General features: G+C 45.1%; 1 protein-coding gene across 1 annotated transcript in view; it reads left to right on the top strand.

The window, feature by feature from the left end:
• ABCC2 (ATP binding cassette subfamily C member 2) overlaps positions 1–20031 on the top strand; it is a 99648-nt gene that overhangs the window by 9836 nt on the left and 69781 nt on the right. Inside the window, exons 2-6 of the mRNA XM_040361459.1 lie at positions 526–699; positions 3117–3263; positions 6658–6792; positions 11098–11208; positions 15457–15512. Of these exons, the coding sequence (XP_040217393.1) occupies positions 526–699; positions 3117–3263; positions 6658–6792; positions 11098–11208; positions 15457–15512 (623 nt within the window). The remainder of the gene's footprint in view (positions 1–525; positions 700–3116; positions 3264–6657; positions 6793–11097; positions 11209–15456; positions 15513–20031) is intronic.

Here is a 20031-nt window from a genome sequence, read left to right as displayed (position 1 = left end):
CGGTTAACAAGCCTTTCGCACTACGAGCACTGTATTTAAAAAAATCCTGACTCGGTTTGCGAGTGTTGTCTCACAAGACAAGCAGGATTCAAGCCAAAGCGGTGTGCAGTACCACATTTGGCCTGAGGTGGGGGGCACGGGAGCCAAGTGGAGCTGATCGGCGCCGTTCGGAGCAGTTCAGAAATGATCGTAAAGACTCGGAAATACGCAATTCCCAAGCCTTTCTGAGGTTTGCGTTTTGTAGGCCATTTTGTGTATTCCCGAGGCTCTCCGGCGCCCCCCACCTCTGGCCGCATGCGGTATTGCATGCCATTGAAGTCAATGTGGAACAAATTATTTTTGTTTCCATTGACTTCAATGGGGAAACTCGCTTTGATATGCGAGTACTTTGGATTACGAGCATTCTCCTGGAACGGATTATGCTTGCAATCCGAGGTTCCACTGTACTTTAAGTAGTCCCTATACTGTATAACAAGTGCACTGTGTTATGTATTTATCTATGTGTCTCGTGTCTCTTGTTCACAGAATTCCTCCTACTTGGAGCGACCAGATCCGGACTTTCCAGTGTGTTTTAACCAGACTGTTTTAGTGTGGATTCCTCTGATCTTCTTCTGGCTCTTCGCTCCATGGCAGCTACTCTACTTCTGCAAACGGGGCAAAGTGAAATCCCCTAATTCTAAACTGTACCTGGCTAAGCAGGTGAGACCCAGAGGCTAAAAGTGTTACTTTTTGGGTTTTGGATGTCTACTGTTCAGATTTCAATGTATGCTTCATATACAAGTGCCATCATTTTTTCAGTAAGAGAAAGTTCCTACACGAAAACTGGGAGTATTTGGAAGTGCTGTGGCCAATTCAAACATTACTTAAGATGTCTGAGAAAGGTTCTCATTTATACAGGTTAAGGTCTAGTTAGTAGTAATTTGTCACATTCTACTGGACTTGTTTTGTAATGTTGAAGACGCTGGAGATAATTAGGCAGTTTCTTGGCTAACACACAAAATTGCATCAAAAGGTCTTGTTGTGACTCCTGGAAAAACCTGATGGTCCACGCACTGGTCTTAAAAAAACACTGCTTCTACAGTTTTGCGGTTTTTTTTCTCCCCGTAGAAGCAGCTCAAAGTTATCCTATGGCCGCGTACACACGATCGGTAAAAAAACGATGAAAACGGACTAAAGGACCTTTTCATCGGTCCAAACCGACCGTGTGTGGGCCCCATTGGTCAGTTAACCTTCGGTCAAAAAAATGAGAACTTGCTTTAAAATTTAACCGATGGACGCCTAACCGATAGGTCAAAACCGATCGTTAGTATGCGAAAGCATCGGTTAAAAACCCGTAAATGCTCAGAATCAAGTCGACGCATGCTTTGAAGTATTGAACTTAGTTTTTTTCAGCACGTCGTTGGGTTTTACGTCACCGCGTTCTGACACGATCGGTTATTTAACTGATGGATGTGTAGGCACATCAGACCATCAGTCAGCTTCATCGGTTAACCGATGACAACGGTCTTTCGGACCGTTCTCATCGGATGGACTGATCGTGTGTACGCGGCTTTTGTGTTCATGAACATTAAAGCCTCAGTCCATCCGATAAAAAAGGTCTGATGGACCGTTGTCATCTGTTAACCGATGAAGCTGACTGATGGTCCGTCGCGCCTACACACCATCGGTTAAAAAACGATAGTGTCAGAACGCGGTGACGTAAAACACAACGGCGTGCTGAAAAAAATGAAGTTCAATGCTTCCAAGCATGCGTCGACTTGATTCTGAGCATGCGTGGATTTTTAACCGATGGTTGTGCCTACAAACGATCGTTTTTTTCCCATCGGTTAGGAATCCATCGGTTAAATTTGAAGCAAGTTGGCTTTTTTTTTAACAGATGGTTAAATAACCTATGGGGCTCACACACGATCAGTTTTGACCAATGAAAACGGTCCACCAAACCGTTGTCCTCTGTTTAACCTATCGTGTGTACGAGGTCTAAGACGTTTAGAGGCATATTTCAGGCGAAGAGCTTAGAGGCAGAAGAAAAACTCCTCATCACAAGTGCGTTTTTTGAGAGGAATTTTCAGGCAGAAAAAATGAGCAGAGGGGAATGTTTTTGGAAAAAGAATGCTTATAAAAGCAAATGCCCATAAACTCTCCTAAACTCTTCTAAACTCTTGTGCATTACGAGCTGCTATGGGCAGTTTTTATGCCACTTTTTCTTTCAGAGGTTCTAGCATTTTGTTCTGCTCCTAGTGTGCATGGACCCTAAAGTCAGGTAGAGATGCATTCAAATTTTTTCAAAATGCATTGACAAGTTTATTTTGCAGCCACCCATGCTTCGATTTTTATTATCTCTTTGATGCAGTGGTGGCTGGTGTTTTTTTTTTTTTGGCGGGGCGGCACACAACTATCCCCAAAGGTTGATCGGTAGGTCGGTGGAACCCACCTACCCTGGCACTGACCCCATCGGTTTCAGGCGGGTGGGCTCCTACGGGCAGGAGGCAACGGCCGGGTTGCGGACTCCTATGGACATTTTGCAGGCTCCTAAGGGCAACGGATTGCGAGCTCCTATGGGCGGGGGATTGCGGGCTCCTATGGGTGGTGGCAGCGGCTCCTGTGTCCTCACTGTATCACGGCGGCTTCCGCTGTGCAGCTCCTCCTCCTCGGCTTCCAAATGGATCGCCTGTCCTTTTAGCCAATCGGGTGACCAGTGTCAAAACCAGCTTCCTGGTAGGTTGGGAGGAGGATATGTGTTACAACAGCGAATATTGATTTAATTTGGAAGCCTATTAGAGCCCATGGTGCAGGAGAGAGGAGGGGGGGTGTTTTCATTATTTGAAGGACCAAATGCCTTATCAATTTCATTAGTTTATTTCAAATACCAGTGCTTTTTTAGGTAAATTATAGCCATTTGTAATGCTTTTAGATTCATATGTAAGAAAGCTATTAAGGAGTGGCCTTTTTCAATCTCTTATCTTATTGCTGGTTGATTTTCTCCAGGAATGATTGGTAGCATGAGACCATGTGACTTGGGAAGCTAGTTTTGTAGGCGATTTATTAACTCTATAAATTGATATAAAGTCACAATTTATAAAAACATGACCATGATTTTCTTCTTCCCTTTCTTGCAGTTCTTGGCCTTGTTGCTGTTCTTCACATCTGTTGCTGAAATAGGGATCACGGTGTCAGAGCACATAACGGAACAAGCTAGTGCTTACCCTGACAAAATCGTCCCTGCTGTCCTATATATTAATCCTCCCCTCTATGCTGTGACATGGGTAAGGAAAATCCGATAAGAAGATCCAGACCAGCCTTTCTCAACCAGGGTTCCCCCAGAGCTTACTTGAGGAGAAAAACATGGCTGACCAGCAAGTTAAGGGATCACTACAATTTCTTTTGAAGACAGTATTATTAGTTTAATTTCACCACTTGGTTTTTCCAAAAATTATGACTACTAAAGATCGTTTTGTCATGTAGAGTGAGAGGCGTTAAATAGACCCCATTCTTTATTTTAAAACTCTCTACAAACTACTGATCACACTAATGCATCATGATCTTTAGTCAATGTTCAGTGGCAGAACTACCAGGTCACACTTGCGACCCGGCCCTGGCATTCCACCACCGTGGCAAGGCCCCAAGATGGTAGGTAGGCCACTGCAGAACCATAAAAGGCCCTGGGATCAGAGGAAAGGGCCCCAGGACTGATGGAAATTGCCCGAGCAGTCTTGGGGGCTCTTCATGCTTTCTTACACCGAGGCCCTGAAGGTTCTATTCATGGTTCTGGTAATATTGTTTTTGTAACGAGACCCTTGCTCGCTTCCGCTCTCCCGACACTCCTCTGCTACTATTGAGTCAGCTTGCAGATCGCAACGTCTGATGGTTCAGTCATCCAAGGCTCCGGGATCCGAACTACAGCTATGTGCCGTTCGGGATCCATAAGAACAAAAAAACAGGCAGGCTGTATGTAAGTTCAAACAGGAAGACCTTTATTGGAAGTACACAACACACTTTTAAACAGAATTTGGAACATTCCGCCCCCAACAATCGCTTTCCTATTGGTCAATTGTAAAGTACATCGAGTTCTCCTTCAGGTCCTCATAACCATGCAAATGAGGGCTTGAACATGAGTCAGCCGGGATTGGTCCGATAGCTTGAATGGGGGGACTGTTATGTGTATTGAGACAGAAGCCCCAGGGGGCAATCAATGTACACAATAGCCAGACACAGAACAATGGAGCCGTCTGGCCTTAAGACAGAGCAGAAGACCCCCCACTGTGTAACAGATTTCAAAGAGATACCCTTCAGCATTCCAAGGTCCATGACAGTTTTTAATGGGGATTCCTTGAGAGCTGAAAACTACTTCAAGGGTTCTTCCAAGGTAAAAAGGCTGAGAAAGGCTGATCTAGATAGATATGTCTGTTAAATATAATACACCTTATGTGATAAGCCAACTGCCTGTCCAGACCTAAATTCTTCCTTGGAGGCCCTAAAGTCTTCTCCAGTGAGGACGATGATACTGTATAACCCCAATAAGCTCTGTAACATCCCTTCTATTTAGGGTTCTTTCACACAAGCATCATCAGTTCCATCTTGAAAACGGAGTGTCCCGCAGCTTTGTGCTAATTTAATTAAAACCGGAGTGTGGTCAGTGTCTCCTCTCTGTGTCCCATGTGTGCTCCACGTGACACATAGAGGAGACACCAACTGCACTCCGGTTTTAAATAAATGTGCACAAAGCTGTTAGTGGCAGACTGGGTGTTGTGATGAAAGAGATAGGAAGGTGGAACAAGGTTCGTTAAGAAGAGGTGTGTGGAGATTTATTGTATGAAGTGCATAGTGCTTGACAATCAATATTGTTTGGTGAGTGTTCTACCTTCATTGAGATAAGGAGCTACCACTATAGGTGTGTTGGAAGAAGATATCTTGATTTTCATTTGAACTTTTAATGTTTATTGGACTCACAGATATACTGTACACTATGGTGTTTTGAAGACTTTAATATGGTTTGACGAACACAAATATGTTTACGTATAATGGATTGATTCATATGAAATTATTTTCTTTGAATGTATAAATCATTTTAGAGTGTAAAGCCACACGACCATTTTTAATGTCCTAGAAAAAACTAAATTTTTCTTGACATGATTCTTGTCAAGCCTACCTAGCATACACACAATCGTGAAAAAAAAATGCTCAAGCAAAGCGCGGTGACGTACAACATGTACAACGGCATAAAGGGGAAGTTGCATTCGGTTAGCGCCACCCTTTGGGCTGCTTTTACTGATTTTGTGTTAGTAAAAGTTTGGTGAGAGTCCATTCGCGCTTTTCAGTCTTCGTGCTTTTCAGTCTATCTTCATTACAAACGCTAGTTTTACCAGAACGAGCGCTCCCGTCTCATAACTTGCTTCTGAGCATGCGTGTTTTTTTCCCGTCGTTAAAGCCTACACACGACCGTTTTTCACGACGTGAAAAACGTAGAGGAAAAATAGAGCATGTTCTAAATTTTTAATGCCCATTTTTCACGTCGAGAAAAATGCTCTGGAGCCTACACACGATCGTTTTTAACCACTTCCGGACCGCTGCATGTACATATACGTTGGCAGAATGGCACGGACAGGCACATGTACGTACCTGTACGTGCTCTGCTTGACGTGGGTCGGGGGTCCGATCGGGACCCCCCCCCCCGGTACATGCGGCGGTTCCCGTGGCTTCAGGAGCAATCCGGGACAAGGGTGGTATTTGATCACCTCTGCGGTTTTTATTTTTTGCGCTATAAACAAAAATAGAGCGAACATTTTGAAAAAAATGCAATATTTTTTACTTTTTGCTATAATAAATATCCCCCAAAAACATATATACAATTTTTTTTCCCTCAGTTTAGGCCTATACGTATTCTTCTACCTATTTTTGGTAAAAAAAACGCAATAAGCGTTTATCGATTGGTTTGCGCAAAATTTATAGCGTTTACAAAATAGGGGATAGTTTTATTATTTTTTTTTTACTACTAATGGCGGCGATCAGCGTTTTTTTTCGTGACTGCGACATTATGGCGGACACTTCGGACAATTTTGACACATTTTTGGGACCATTGTCATTTTCAAATTGCATTGTTTATTGTGAAAATGACAGTTGCAGTTTGGGAGTTAACCACAGGGGGCGCTGTAGGAGTTAGGGTTCACCTAGTGTGTGTTTACAACTGTAGGGGGGTGTGGCTGTAGGACTGACGTCATCGATCGAGTCTCCCTATAAAAGGGATGACAGTGAAGCACGGGGAAGACGTGTTTACATACGGCTCTCCCCGTTCTTCAGCTCCGGGGAGCGATCGCGACAGAGCGGCTATAAACGAATAGCCGCGGCGTCGTCCCGGATCGCTCCCCGCGGGAATCCGACCGCCGCATGTAGCGGGGGGGCGTCCCGATCGGACCCCCGACCCGCGGAAAGGCAAGGATGTACCTGTACGCCCATTTGCCTGTACGTGCCATTCTGTGGACGTACATATACATGCGGTGGTCGGGAAGTGGTTAAGTGGTTAATGACCAATTTAAAAAAATTGCATTTTTCACGTCATGAAAAACGGTCGTGTGTATGTGGCATAAGAACAGCGCTGCTAGTAACTTATCTTCATTTGTTACTTTTTGTTTTTTGTAATTGTACATTGTCTTTTCTCCTCAGATCATGGTTTTACTAATTCATCACAGCCGGCGGTATTGTATCCGAAAGGATTCTGGAACCTTGTTCATCTTTTGGACTCTGTCCATAGTTTGTGGCGTTTTCCCCTTACAGTCTTTAATCCGAACTGCACTTAAGGTAGGATATGATGTACATTCAAAAAGTACACCCAGGGTAGTAGGTGTTATAGGATGTTATGGGGCCCCATGGAAAAACTATTAGTGGGGCTCTCTGTCCCCCAAAGGCAGGGCCGATCTGCCCTTTAGGCTCACTATGCAAGCTTAGGGCCCCGCAAAGCTGCGGAGGGATCATAGGTGTGCACAGCCTATTGCAATAGGGTGTGCACCCCAAAGCTCCAACACATATGTGTTTGACATATTTACTGGCCTCTTCCCCACTCTCCATCCTGAAACAATGGGGGGAAGGGAGCACATGAGGTATCCAGACAACAGGAGGAAGAGGAACAGAGAAAGAAGGGGTGGCATATATTAGTGCTGATCCCCTATATTTAACTCCTGTGGCAGCTGAATATTGACAAAAGTGAGAGGAGGAGAAGCCTACTTTCAGCTGCTGCAGGAGGAAAATACAGATCGGTTCCACTAAATTCCTCCTACGCCACCTCTCCTGTCCAGGTTCTGAGGGTTAAGAAGGAAGGATTGCCGTTTTCCTATCACCTGCCCACCATTGACAGGTTGCCAACCCCAGGATTAGGGTGTGCCCAGGCACACCTGGCACACCCCTTGTGCACGCCTATGGGAGGGACCCCCAAATTACTAGAGGCCCACCTGGTGAGAAGTAATTTTCGGTCCCTCACTCCGCTTCTCAACTCGCTGGCTGCATGGGAGAAGAGGTAAGAAGTCCGCACCCCCCGCTTCTCACTTTAACGTAAGATGTCATTTCCGACAGCAGAATACCCCCTCCCCCCGCTTCTCAGCTTTAATAATCTGTAATGTGACATGTCACTGTCGGCAGCGCCCCCCCTCGTCTAAACTTTAATGTGACATGTAATTTTCGGCAAAATCCCCCCCCCCTATCCGCTTCTCAACTTTAATGTGACATATCATTTTGCTTAGGGCCCCAGGGAGGTCAGGATCGGCACTGCTCAAAGGCAATAGATATAGTAAAATAAATGACCAATTAATACCTTCCAACTTTCTGAGATGGGAACAAGGGACACCTATTAGCAAAAGTATGTAGGCATAGGACACACCCCCTGCCACGCCCCCTTAAAGGAGATTTATATAAAAAAAAGATTAGTTAAACCCGCAACTGCTTTTTATTTTTTTTACCACTATTATTCCTTTACACTGGCTTTTGACATTTACAAATGAATCCATTTAGAAATTGGATGGAAGGTTTAGCCCTGGGAAACACTTTTTGAAAGAGAAATAGTGTATTTTATATACAACTATATAGATCAGACCAAAATGAGGGACAACAAATGAGGAGGAAAGAGGGACAGAGGGACTTTGATTCAAATCAGGGACAGTCCCTCGAAATCAGGGACAGTTGGAAGCTATGCCAATTTATTTTATAGTAATCGCATAGAGGTTCGTGAATCATAGGCCCCATACACACGAGAGAATTTATCCGCGGATACGGTCCAGCGGACCGTTTCCACGGATAAATCCTCTCAAAGATTTCCGCAGATTTCGATGCGATGGAGTGTACACACCATCGCATTGAAATCCGCGCGGAAATCCTCTGGCGATGACGTGTCGCGCCGTCGCCGCGATTATGACGCGGCGACGGGCGCGACGCTGTCATATAAGGAATTCCACGCATGCGTCAAATCATTACGACGCGTGCGGGGAATCCCTTTGGACGAATGGATCCGGTAAGTCTGTACAGACGAGCGGATCCATCCGTTGGAATGGATTCCAGCAGATGGATTTGTTGTGCATCTCAGCAAATATCCGATCTGCTGGAATCCATCCCAGAGGAGATTTCTCCGCGGAAACAGATCCGCTGGCGTGTACACACCATAGGATCTATCCGCAGAAACCCATTTGCTGGGATTTATCTGCGGATGGATTCTATCGTGTGTACGGGGCCATATACAGATGTACTTGCCAAACAATATTATCTGTATAAACCAGAAAGAATTGAGCCCAACGGCAGTGTCATGGTGTGCTATGGCTCGAGTTACTGTAACAGTTCCACATTGACATGATGGTCCTTATTCATCATAGTGTCAAAGAGGAGAGTCCATCCCATTCAGTGTTGCCAACCGTCAGTATTCTTACTGGCAGCCAGTAAAAAACGGGCACTGCGTCCACGGTGGCCCATTGGTTCGCAAGGGTGAGGGACATTGAGCAAATGGAAGACCTGACCTCTGCGCTACGAGACAAATCAGAGGAACATAGGGCCAGATGGATTCAGATGGATTCATTGGAACCTCTTTCGCTTCTCTGACAAATTCACCCAATATATGGCTGGATCCACCGTGTAGGATCCCCAGCGTGTATCGATCTGGGCTCCCGGGGGGTAATTGCCCCTCCCCTCCTGTGACCCCCCCCCCCTTGTTTTTTTTCCCTTTTTCTTTCTCTCTCTCTTTCTCGTCTTTCCTTCTCTTCTTCTTTCTCTTTCTCTCTCTCTTCTTTCTTTCTCTTCTTCTCTCTTTCTTTTCACAGATGTTTATGATTACCCTGTTTTAGACTTCATTGAGTAGTAAGACGCTGACTGAATGTGATCCTTACCCACAAGTGACAGTTTTGTTTGGTCATTATTTCTCATATGCTCATTGCAATCTATCGGTAATGTGAAGTTGCTTTTTATGCTTGTATCTGTGTCTTATCCTTAAAGGGGGGGTTCACCCTAAAAACAATTTTCTAACATTACATTGAGCTCAGTCTCGACATTGACAGTATGCTGATTTTTATTTAAATTTTTGCTGTACATACCTCGTATAGCTATTTTCTTAGCCGGCTTCCGGGTAGTGAATCCCGCGGGAGTGGGCGTTCCTATGCAGCAGTTAGTGATTGACTTGATGACAAAAACTACCCCCCCGTCGCATAAGGAGCTTCACTAGTTGCCGAAAGAAGCCGAACGTTGAGTCGGCGCTATACGGCGCCTGCGCACCGACGTTCGGCTTCTTTCGGCAACTCGTGACGCTCCTTATGCGACGGGTGGGGGAGTTTTTGTCATCACGTCAATCACTCAGGCCTCGTACACACGACCGAACGTGTCTGCTGAAACTGGTCCACGGACCAGTTTCAGCAGACATGTTCGGTCGTGTGTACGGCCGACCGGACAATTTTCCGGCGGATCAGACAGGTTTCCAGCGGACGAATGTTTCTTAGCATGCTAAGAAACATGTCCGCTGAAAGCCTGTCCGTCGGACATGTTTGGTCGTCTGTACGACTTACCGGACATGTCCGCTCGGCCGAAAGCCCTTGCATGCGTCAAAGCATTGACCTTCCAGGGTCGCGCACGTCGCCGCGTCATCGTCGCGGCCACGTCACCGCGCGGATTTCGGTTTGATGGTGTATACAACCATCAGACCGAAATCTCCGAGCGGACATGTCCGATGAAAACGGCCCGCGGGACCGTTTTCATCGGACCGTCCGCTCGTCTGTACGGGGCCTAACTGCTGCATAGGAACGCCCACTCCCGCGGGATTCACTACCCGGAAGCCGACTAAGAAAATAGCTATACGAGGTATGTACAGCAAAAAAAAAAAAAAATCGGCATACTGTCAATGTCGAGACTGAGCTCAATGTAATGTTAGAAAATTGTTTTTAGGGTGAACCCCCGCTTTAAATTAAAAAAACAAAAAAAAACGGGCACTTTTCTCCTGCCAGTAAAGGTTGCTAGTAAAAAAATATGGCTGTGACACTTGGCACGGAACTTTGCATGAACAGCTCAGGTCTGGAGCCGGCCGAGACCATCCAAGTTCCTGCTACAGTGTGTTTGGGCAGTACCGGCGGGAAGCAGGACTGCCGGAGGTGGTGCCTGAGTGTGTATTGTGATGTCATGGTGCAAGGGAGCCGAGGGGAGCGGCCAGAGCCTCATGTGCAGGTCTGCAGGATGGGAGAAAGGCAAGCCGAGAGTGGGACTGTCAGTGCTGTTTGGACTGGAGGGGACAGAAGAGACCACCTGACCCTGCCCCTGAGCCACTTACTTACTATATTGAATATTAAAAGAAATATGCTTTTTGCATTAATATCTACCTTAAATGACATTGCTAATTGCATATTGTACTTATTTGTAGCCCAAATACTAAAATTTGCACTTAAAAGGGTAATTTTGTTCTATTGTGAAAAGGCAGTTAAAATTTGGCTGTGCCAGTAAATTTTGGGCGTTGTGTCAGTAAATTTTAATCTGGTAGGTTGGTAACACTGATTCCATTGCATATAACAACTAACTAAATTGTTCTCTGGTCTATATTCTACCAAGTTAATGCATCCGAGCCATCACTGTCTCTTTGTGTTTTGTTCCCAGGAGGAGATTCCTGACCTCCCTCGCTACTGCTTGTTTTTCATCTCATATAGCCTCCAAGTTATCATGATTGTCATGTCATCCTTCTCAGAGGATAATGAACACACGAAGAAGGTATTGAACGCTTTGTGTCATTTTTTTCCTTAATCTGATTTACAGTTATGCCGCGTACACACGACCGTTTTTTGGGTTGTAAAAAATTTCATTTTTAATGGTCTAGAAAGAAACAATGTTTTTTTTAACCCAATCGTTAAAACGGCCTTGCCTACACACGATTGTGAAAAAAAAAATGCTCTAGCAAAGCGCGGTGACGTACAACACGTACAACGGCACTATAAAGGGAAAGTTCCATTTGGATGGCGCCACCCTTGGGGATGCTTTTGCTGATTCCGTGTTAGTAAAAGACGATTCGCGCTTTTCAGTCTGTTACAGCGTGATGAATGTGCTTACTCCATTATGAACGCTAGTTTTACCAGAACGAGCGCTCCCGTCTCATAACTTGCTTCTGTGCATGCACGTTTTTTTCACGTCGTTAAAGCCCGACCACACGACCATTTTTTACGCCGTTAAAAACGTAGTGAAAAATTAGAGCATGTTCTAAATTTTTAATGCCCATTTTTTACATCGCGAAAAATGCTCTGGAGCCCACACACGATCGTTTTTAATGACATAAAAAAACCCGTAATTTTTTACATCCCGAAAAAAAGGTCGTGTGTACGCGGCATTATTCTCAAAGGCTCTACTGATTACTATGGTGTTGTCAGTTTCACAGAGGGAACATGCTCACAGGAGGAGAAAGCCAAATGCCCTCATCGCTGTGCTACTTCTCCCTAATTTTCCAGTGAGCAGTGCACTTTCTGCTCAGCTCACCCTGCCCAGCTCAGTACAGCCCAGGGGTGGACTGACCATTCGGCACTCGACCCCATGCCACTAGGGGGCCCCCATCAGGGTAGCCAGCCTCAGTAAGACCAGGGAAAGTATGTAAAAACCTGTGTTTTTTTACATCTGTCCCTGATATGTCCCTTACCGACATTCTTTTGGTCTAAAAATCCCAAGATTATAGTTGCCCCGCCTCTCCAGTACCTTTTCAGTGTGTGTATGTATACTGTGTGTATGTGTGTGTATGTATTCTGTGTGTGTGTATGTGTGTGTATGTATACTGTGTGTATATGTGTGTGTGTATGTATTCTGTGTGTATGTGTGTGTGTGTATGTATTCTGTGTGTATATGTGTGTGTGTATGTATTCTGTGTGTATGTGTGTGTATGTATACTGTGTGTATATGTGTGTGTATGTATTCTGTGTGTATGTGTATGTATTCTGTGTGTATGTGTGTGTGTGTATGTATGTGTGTGTGTGTATGTATTCTGTGTATGTATTCTGTGTGTATGTGTGTGTGTGTATGTATTCTGTGTGTATGTGTGTGTATGTATACTGTGTGTATATGTGTGTGTGTATGTATTCTGTGTGTATGTATACTGTGTGTATATGTGTGTGTGTGTGTATGTATTCTGTGTGTATGTATACTGTGTGTGTATGTGTGTATAATGTGTGTAATGAAATCGCAACATTGTGAACCGAGCCTCAAACTGACAATCTTCCATATAGATTCCAAATATAATTATAGTAGTACATTGTACAAACCAGGAACGTGTGAGTATCATGTATTGGTTCTCTAGGCAGAATGTTTAACCATTTGCCGACCAGCCGCCGTCATTATACTGTGGCAGGTTGGCAAGTTCCCGTGAGCCGTCGTAGCTGTAACCACAATCTTTAATTTCTTCTAGGTCAGTCCACTCCCCCTACAGTTAGAAACTTCCCTGCCAGTGACATTTTTACAGTAATCAGTGCATTTTCATAGCACTGGTCGCTAGGGTTGCCAACTCATCCCTTTAAAACAGAACACATATTAATTACACAGGTTCTGAGGCTAATTTAATGCAAATAAGGCACCAAGTGAGTTTAATTACCTCCTTTATCAGCCACAGAACCTGTGTAATTAATATGTGTTCTGTTTTAAAGGGATGAGTTGGCAACCCTACTAGTCGCTGTAAAAATGCCAATGGTACCAAAAATATGTCAAAAGTGTCCGATGTGGCCGCCATAATGTCGCAGTCCCGAGAAAAATCGCAGATCGCCGCCAATACTAGTAAAAAAATAATAATAATAATAATAAAAATGCTACATATCTATCCACTATTTTGTAGACGCTATAACTTTTGCGCAAACCAATCAATATACCCTTTATTACCAAAAATATGTAGAAGAAAAGTATCGGCCTAAACTGAGAAAAAAATTGCTTTTTTAAAAAAAAATTGGGATATTTATTATAGCAAAAAGTACAAAATATTGTGGGGCAGATTCACAGAGCAAGTACGCCGGCGTATCTACTGATACGCCGGCGTACTTTCAAGTTTCCCGCGTCGTATCTTTAGTTTGAATCCTCAAACCAAGATACGACGGCATTTGGGTTCGATCCGACAGGCGTGCGGCTTCGTACGCCTTCGGATCTTAGATGCAATACTTCGGCGCCCGCTGGGTGGAGTTCGCGTCGTTTTCAGCGTCAGGTATGCAAATGAGCTATTTCCGACGATCCACGAACGTACGCGCGGCCGTCGCATTCTCTTACGTCGTCTCTAGTCAGCTTTTTCCGGCGTATAGTTAAAGCTGCTATTTTGCGGCGTATAGATAGACTTGCCATGTTAAAGTATGGCTGTCGTTCCCGCGTCGAAATTTAAATTTTTTATTTTTTTTTGCGTAAGTCGTCCGTGAATAGGGATGGACGTAAGTCACGTCGAAGTTCTAAAAATGACGTCGTTGCGACGTCATTTCGCGCAAAGCACGGCGGGAAATTTCGATACGGAGCATGCGCAGTTCAATCAGCGTGGGGAGGCGCTTCATTTAAATGAATCACGCCCCCCTACCCGCCCAATTTGAAATACGCCCCAAGAGATACACTACACCGCCGTAACTTGCGGCGCCAAATCTTCCTGAATTCGACTTAGAGCCAGGTAAGATACGGCGGCGTAGCGTATCTCTGATACGCTGCGCCTGGGCATTTCTCTGTGAATCTGCCGCTGTGTTTTTATTCAAAATTGTTGCTCTTTTTTTGTTTATAGCGCAACAAATAAAAATTGCAGAGATGATAAAATACCACCAAAAGAAAGCTCTATTTGTGGGAAAAAAAAGGACATCAATTTTGTTTGGGTACAGCGTTGCACGACTGCGCAGTTGTCAGTTAAAGCGACGTGGTGCTGAATCGCTGGTCATTGAGCAGCTAATTCTTTCGGGGCTGAAGAGGTTAAGTAAGGAGTTCCAGATCTTATCAATTCACACAGTTGATTGCAGTTGAAGTTATCTCAAGGTGCAACAAACAAACATTAAGCCTAGGTTCACACTGAGTGCGGGAGTGAAATTGTGCGAGTTCAGCTGAATGTCCTGATTAGGACGGTGCCATTGCCACATGCGCCGTAGACATCCGCGCCCGTCATTATTGTAAATATCTCCTAAACTGTGGAGGTTTAGGAGATATTTAGAGTACCTACGGGTAAGCCTTAGGGCTCTTTCACACTGATCGCCGTACAGGTCCGTCTGTCAGTTTTTTTTGCGGACCTGTACGGGCGCTCTGTGCTCCTCTATGGAGCCGCGGATGTCAGCAGTGACATGCCCGCTGACATCCGACCCGCTCCGATCCGCCAAAGTGTGACGGAGGAAAAACCTACTTTTCCTTCCGTCTGGCGGATCGGATCGGGTGAACACGGACATACGGTCGGTGTTTATCCGATCCCCCCCATAGGGGGGAGCGGAAAAAAGACAGGGCGGTCCCTGCACAGTGTGCGGCGACCGCCCTGTCATCCGGCGGCTCAGCGGGGATCCCCGCTGAGCAAGCAGAGGTGCATGGGATCATTACTGATCCGCCCCGTGTGAAAGAGGTCTTAATCTAGGCCTACCTGTAGGTAAAAATGGTTGTAAAGGGATTACAAGTACAACCTCTTTAATGTTACGTATCTGCAGATAGAAACTCCTGAACTTGTTCATATTTTCGCTTAGTATTTTTGGCTATGCAACTGTTTATTTTTCTTGTCATTTCTACAAATAATAAAATTCAAGTGAATGAAATGATGCCAGATGAGTGGAGATCAGTAGTGCCGAGATGCAAAAAAAAAAAAAGCTAAAAACAGTATTTTATTCAGAAATATGTTTAAGATACCCATTTTAGGAAACAAATGTTGAGTTAAGATTTATCTGCTTGTTTTGCTTCTTTTATTACTGAATACAGGTAGACTATTGTTTGGGTTGTCCTTTGTTTTCAGTATATCTGTACCTTGCCATATAAAAATTAATTATTTCTTCTTGTATACAGAATCCAGAGTTGACAGCGTCCTTTTTAAGCAGGATCACCTTCAACTTCTATAACAGGTAGGTGCTTCCTCATTAGTGTTCGGTGTAATTAGAATTTTTTGCTTGGCTTCTCTTGACAACATAACTTGTAAACAGGGCAAAGTGCAGCAAGGCACAACATCCAATCAGATTGTACATTTTGTTATAGATTGGTGATGGCTGCTTATTGTTTTCTCAGGTTTATTGCACACTGCTATTTTAAAGTGTAGTATACAGATGGGGTAATCATCTAGCAAGAGACTCAGCCTAGGTTCACACTGGTGTGTGCAAAACACTGCATGTGATTCATACAGGTATTGCGCCGCAATCCTGGGCACATCACATGCGATGTCTGTGCAGTGCGATTTGAGCCATACATTTTGTATGGCTCAGATCGCATTGCATCTGCACCAAGATCATAAAGGACCATTTTTTCCCCCCGCACCTGAATCACATTGCATGGGTGTTCACACTAAGGATGAGCTCTGGCGTGTTTGCATGCTACATGTGCAGAGCCCGCCAGGAAGTCTGCACGGCGCTGTGCTAATCACAGCCAGGGAGACATTTCCCGATCTCTACAGCCGAGCATCGGAACAATGTCTCCCTGGCTGTGATTAGCGCAGCGCCGCGCACACTTCCTGGCGGGCTCTGCACGTGTAGCATGCGAACACGCCAGAGCTCATCCTTAATCGTGTGTATGGGCCTTTACATTGACACCCGCAGCAGATTGCATGGACGCTGTGCGATTGCCAAGCAGTGTGATGCGATACAGGTAAACCCAGCGAATCTTGTGCGTTTCCTGCATTGCATCAGTGTGATCCGGGGGGTCAATCAAAAGAAAAAACTTTTTGGGCAAATCACTAGTACTAGGCTTGCTGGACATGAGAAAGAAATCAGAAGATTTATCCAACAAAAACTTGTTCTGTAGAACAACAAAAACATAAAACAGGAATAATCCTTTTGGCTGAACATGCATGTTTATGCTCTGAGCATACAATCTGGTGCCAGCCTTATCTTAGGTCACATGCACACTAGGGGGTTATCTCCTAAAGGCAAATCCACTTTGCACTACAAGTGCAAAGTGCACTTAAAATTTCACTGAAAGTGCACTTGGAAGTGCAGTCGCTGTAGATCTGAAGGGGACATGCAAGGAAAATAAAAAACAGCATTTTAGCTTGCACATGAATGGATGATAAAATCAGCAGAGCTTCCCCTCAAATTTACAGCAACTGCACTTTGCACTCATAGGCCCAGATTCAGGTAGCAATTGCGCCTGCGTAACCATAGGTTACGCAGCGCAATTGCTGACTTGCGCCGGCGTAACGAGTTCTCCTGATTCAGAGAACTCGTTACGCCGACTGCAGCCTAAAATCTGCGTGGCAGATTTTAGGCTGCATTCTAGCGATGACCGCTAGGGGGCGCTCCCATTGTGATCTGTGTATAGTATGCAAATTGCATACTAACACAGATTCACAACGTTGCGCGAGCCCTGCGTACGCAAATTACGTAGTTTGCGTACGTCGGGTTTCACGTAAGGTTACACATCCTAATAGCAGGCGCAGCCAATGCTATAGGATACCCGGCGTTCCCGCGTCGCGACGTTCGAATTTTACGTCGTTTGCGTAAGTGAATCGTGAATGGCGCTGGACGCCATTCACGTTCACTTTGAAGCAAATGACGTCCTTGCGACGTCATTTGCCGCAATGCACGTCGGTAAAGTTTCCCGACGGAGCATGCGCTGTACGCTCGGCGCGGGAGCGCGCCTAATTTAAATGATTCCCGCCCCCGGCGGGATCATTTACATTGCGCGCGCTTACGCGGGGCAATTTTTCCGGCGCACCCTTGCAATTTACGGAGCTACTGCTCCGTGAATCGAGGGCAGCGCAAATTTTTTGCGGGGGCGTAGGGCAAAATCGTTGCCCTGTGCCTCCGCAAATAATGCGCAAGTCGTACCTGAATCCGGGCCATAGTTTGCAAAGTGGATTTCGTAAGGGAGATACAGGTGCACCATCCAGCCCCGCAGCAGGCGACCTGTAAAAGTGTATAAAAAGGCTGATGGCTGCTGCAGTTGGACGTGGCTGGGTGGTGCAATCTAGCAGTTCTTGCATATAGGAAAGTATGCACCCAGGGACTAATGCCCAGAACACAAGCATTCTGTATTCCGGGCATTTGTTCCTGGCTGCATACTGGTCTAAGGCCCCTTTCACACGGGCAGACCATTCAGGTCCACCTGTCAGTTTTTTCGGTGGACCTGAACGGGCTCTTAATGTAAGTCTATGGAGCATCGGATGTCATCAGTGACCATGTCCACTGACATCCGATCCGATCCGGTACATCGCCATCCGTCCTATTGGATCGGGTGACATCTCTCCATAGACAAGCAGCGGCGCTCGACAAGCCCCTCCCCACTCAGTGAGCAGAGAGGGACCTGTCATCCGCCAGCTCAGCGGAGATCAACGGAGAGATCTCCCGCTGAGCTGGGGGATACCCGCTGACGGATCTGCCTTGTGGGAATGAAGCCTTAATGTAAGTACCTTTTAGGTGTTTCCAGTAAAGGGTGCTGTTAATGCTACAGCATACAACAACATTTTAGAGAATTGTGCATTTACATTTTGGAAGAAGTCTGCTTTTCTGGTTTAGTATGACTGTGCCCATGTGCTGAAAGCCTGCTCTAAAAAGTCATGGTTTGTTGAGTTTGGTGTAGAGGAACACAGCTCAGATCTCAACCCTATTAAACACCTTTTGAATGAATTGGAATGCTAAGTGTTAATCCTCGTACACACGATAGGTTAACCAGAGGACAACGGTCTGAAGGACCGTTGTCATAGGTTAACCGATGAAGCTGACTGATGGTCCGTCAGGCCTACACACCATAGGTTAAATAACCGATCGTGTCAGAACGCGGTGCCGTAAAACACAACGACGTGCTGAAAAAACCGAAGTTCAATGCTTCCAAGCATGCGTCGACTTGATTCTGAGCATGCGCGGGTTTTTAACTGATGGTCGTGCCTACTAACGATCGGTTTTGACCTATCGGTTACCAATCCATAGGTTAATTTTAAAGCAAGTTTCCTTTTTTTTAACCGATGGTTAAATAACCTATGGGGCCCACACACGATCGGTTTTGACCGATGAAAACGATCCTTCAGACCGTTGTCCTCTGGTTAACCTATCGTGTGTCTACGGGGCCTAAGCCAGGTCTTCTCGTTCAACATCAGTATCTGTTCTCACAAATGCAAATGAGTCAAAAATGTCCCCAGACACACACCAAAACCTTGTGGAAAAGCCTTACCAGAAGAGTGGTAGACTGTTAGAACAGTCAACGAAGGGGGGCTGTCAACTCAACATTAAAGGAGTTGTAAAGGCAGAAGGTTTTTCATCTTAAAAGAGAAGTAAGTTTTTTTTTTTGGCCCATTAATACTTACCTAGGTGCAAAAAAAGAGGGGGTGTCCTCAAAAGATATGGCACCTCATCCCAGTAGATAATTGAAAAAGGGGGATGGGGATTATGGCGGGGCCTTACACAAATAGTAAGTATGCTAGAGAGATATTTTAGATATTTTATTACATAACTTAGATAAAAATACAATACAAATAGAAATTCAAAAAAATCAATGAGGAGAGGCAAATACTGGCCAAAGTATTGAAGGAGTACTGATGGAGTTACAGATCAGATAGTCCCTACATGTTTCGCCAAAACATTGGCTTCTTCAGGGAAAGTGATCATGACCAAAACAGTATAAATAGCTCTAGGAAGAATAGGAAAGTATAGAACATGTTAACCAACATTAGCAATCATGTTTTTAGAATAATGACATTCACATAGGAAAATGTAATGGACTGGGAAAGCGACACGGCATATAAGTTCTCCCACCCAGGGGCAACCCATGAAGAAGCTACTGTGACAGGAAGTCAGGTAAATCTGTGGGTGTTGTCACAGACGGGAGATACATTTCTGCCTTGTTTAGACAATACACCAATTGTTATTGGGCATCGGCTGCAGAAGTAGCCAGAAAACGTTTAAGGGCGTTGGAAAACTTCAGCTGTTCAGAATGAGGCAATTAAGGCCTCTATAAGTAATCCAGAGGATTACCACTGATTTGTTGCATCCTGAGGCTTTGTGAGTAAGGAGAGCAGTAGCTGAAAGTCTTCTGAGGAGGTGAGGTGGTGATTGATTTTTCTGTGTGATAAAAATCAAAAGACTATTGTTTTTCTGCTGTATGACCAGCAGTGTCTGCCCAGCACTAGGCTGTGCCAGTCTCCCTAGATAGGTTCCTGTGTGGTGAAGGTAGACGCCCCAAGTGGCCAGGGTTTATTTTATGTTTGATTTTGTTTATGCTGTTTGGATGCTTGCAATTGTTTCCAGCAAGATGGAAGAATAAACCAAAATCTTTGTTTTTCAACCGTCTTCGAGTGCCTTTCTGTATAAATTCAGTGTGTAGTGAACCCATCCAGGGGTCACACACCCCGCTACCGAGCTAAACCCCTTACACTACCCACCACTTTCCCCAATGCCTCCAAATGACCAGTTAGGCACAGAAGTCGCCCAAGGACCGCGG

Source organism: Rana temporaria, chromosome 8 (genome assembly GCF_905171775.1).
Source record: "Rana temporaria chromosome 8, aRanTem1.1, whole genome shotgun sequence".
Taxonomy (NCBI): domain Eukaryota; kingdom Metazoa; phylum Chordata; class Amphibia; order Anura; family Ranidae; genus Rana; species Rana temporaria.
This window is presented reverse-complemented; position numbering and strand designations above follow the sequence as displayed.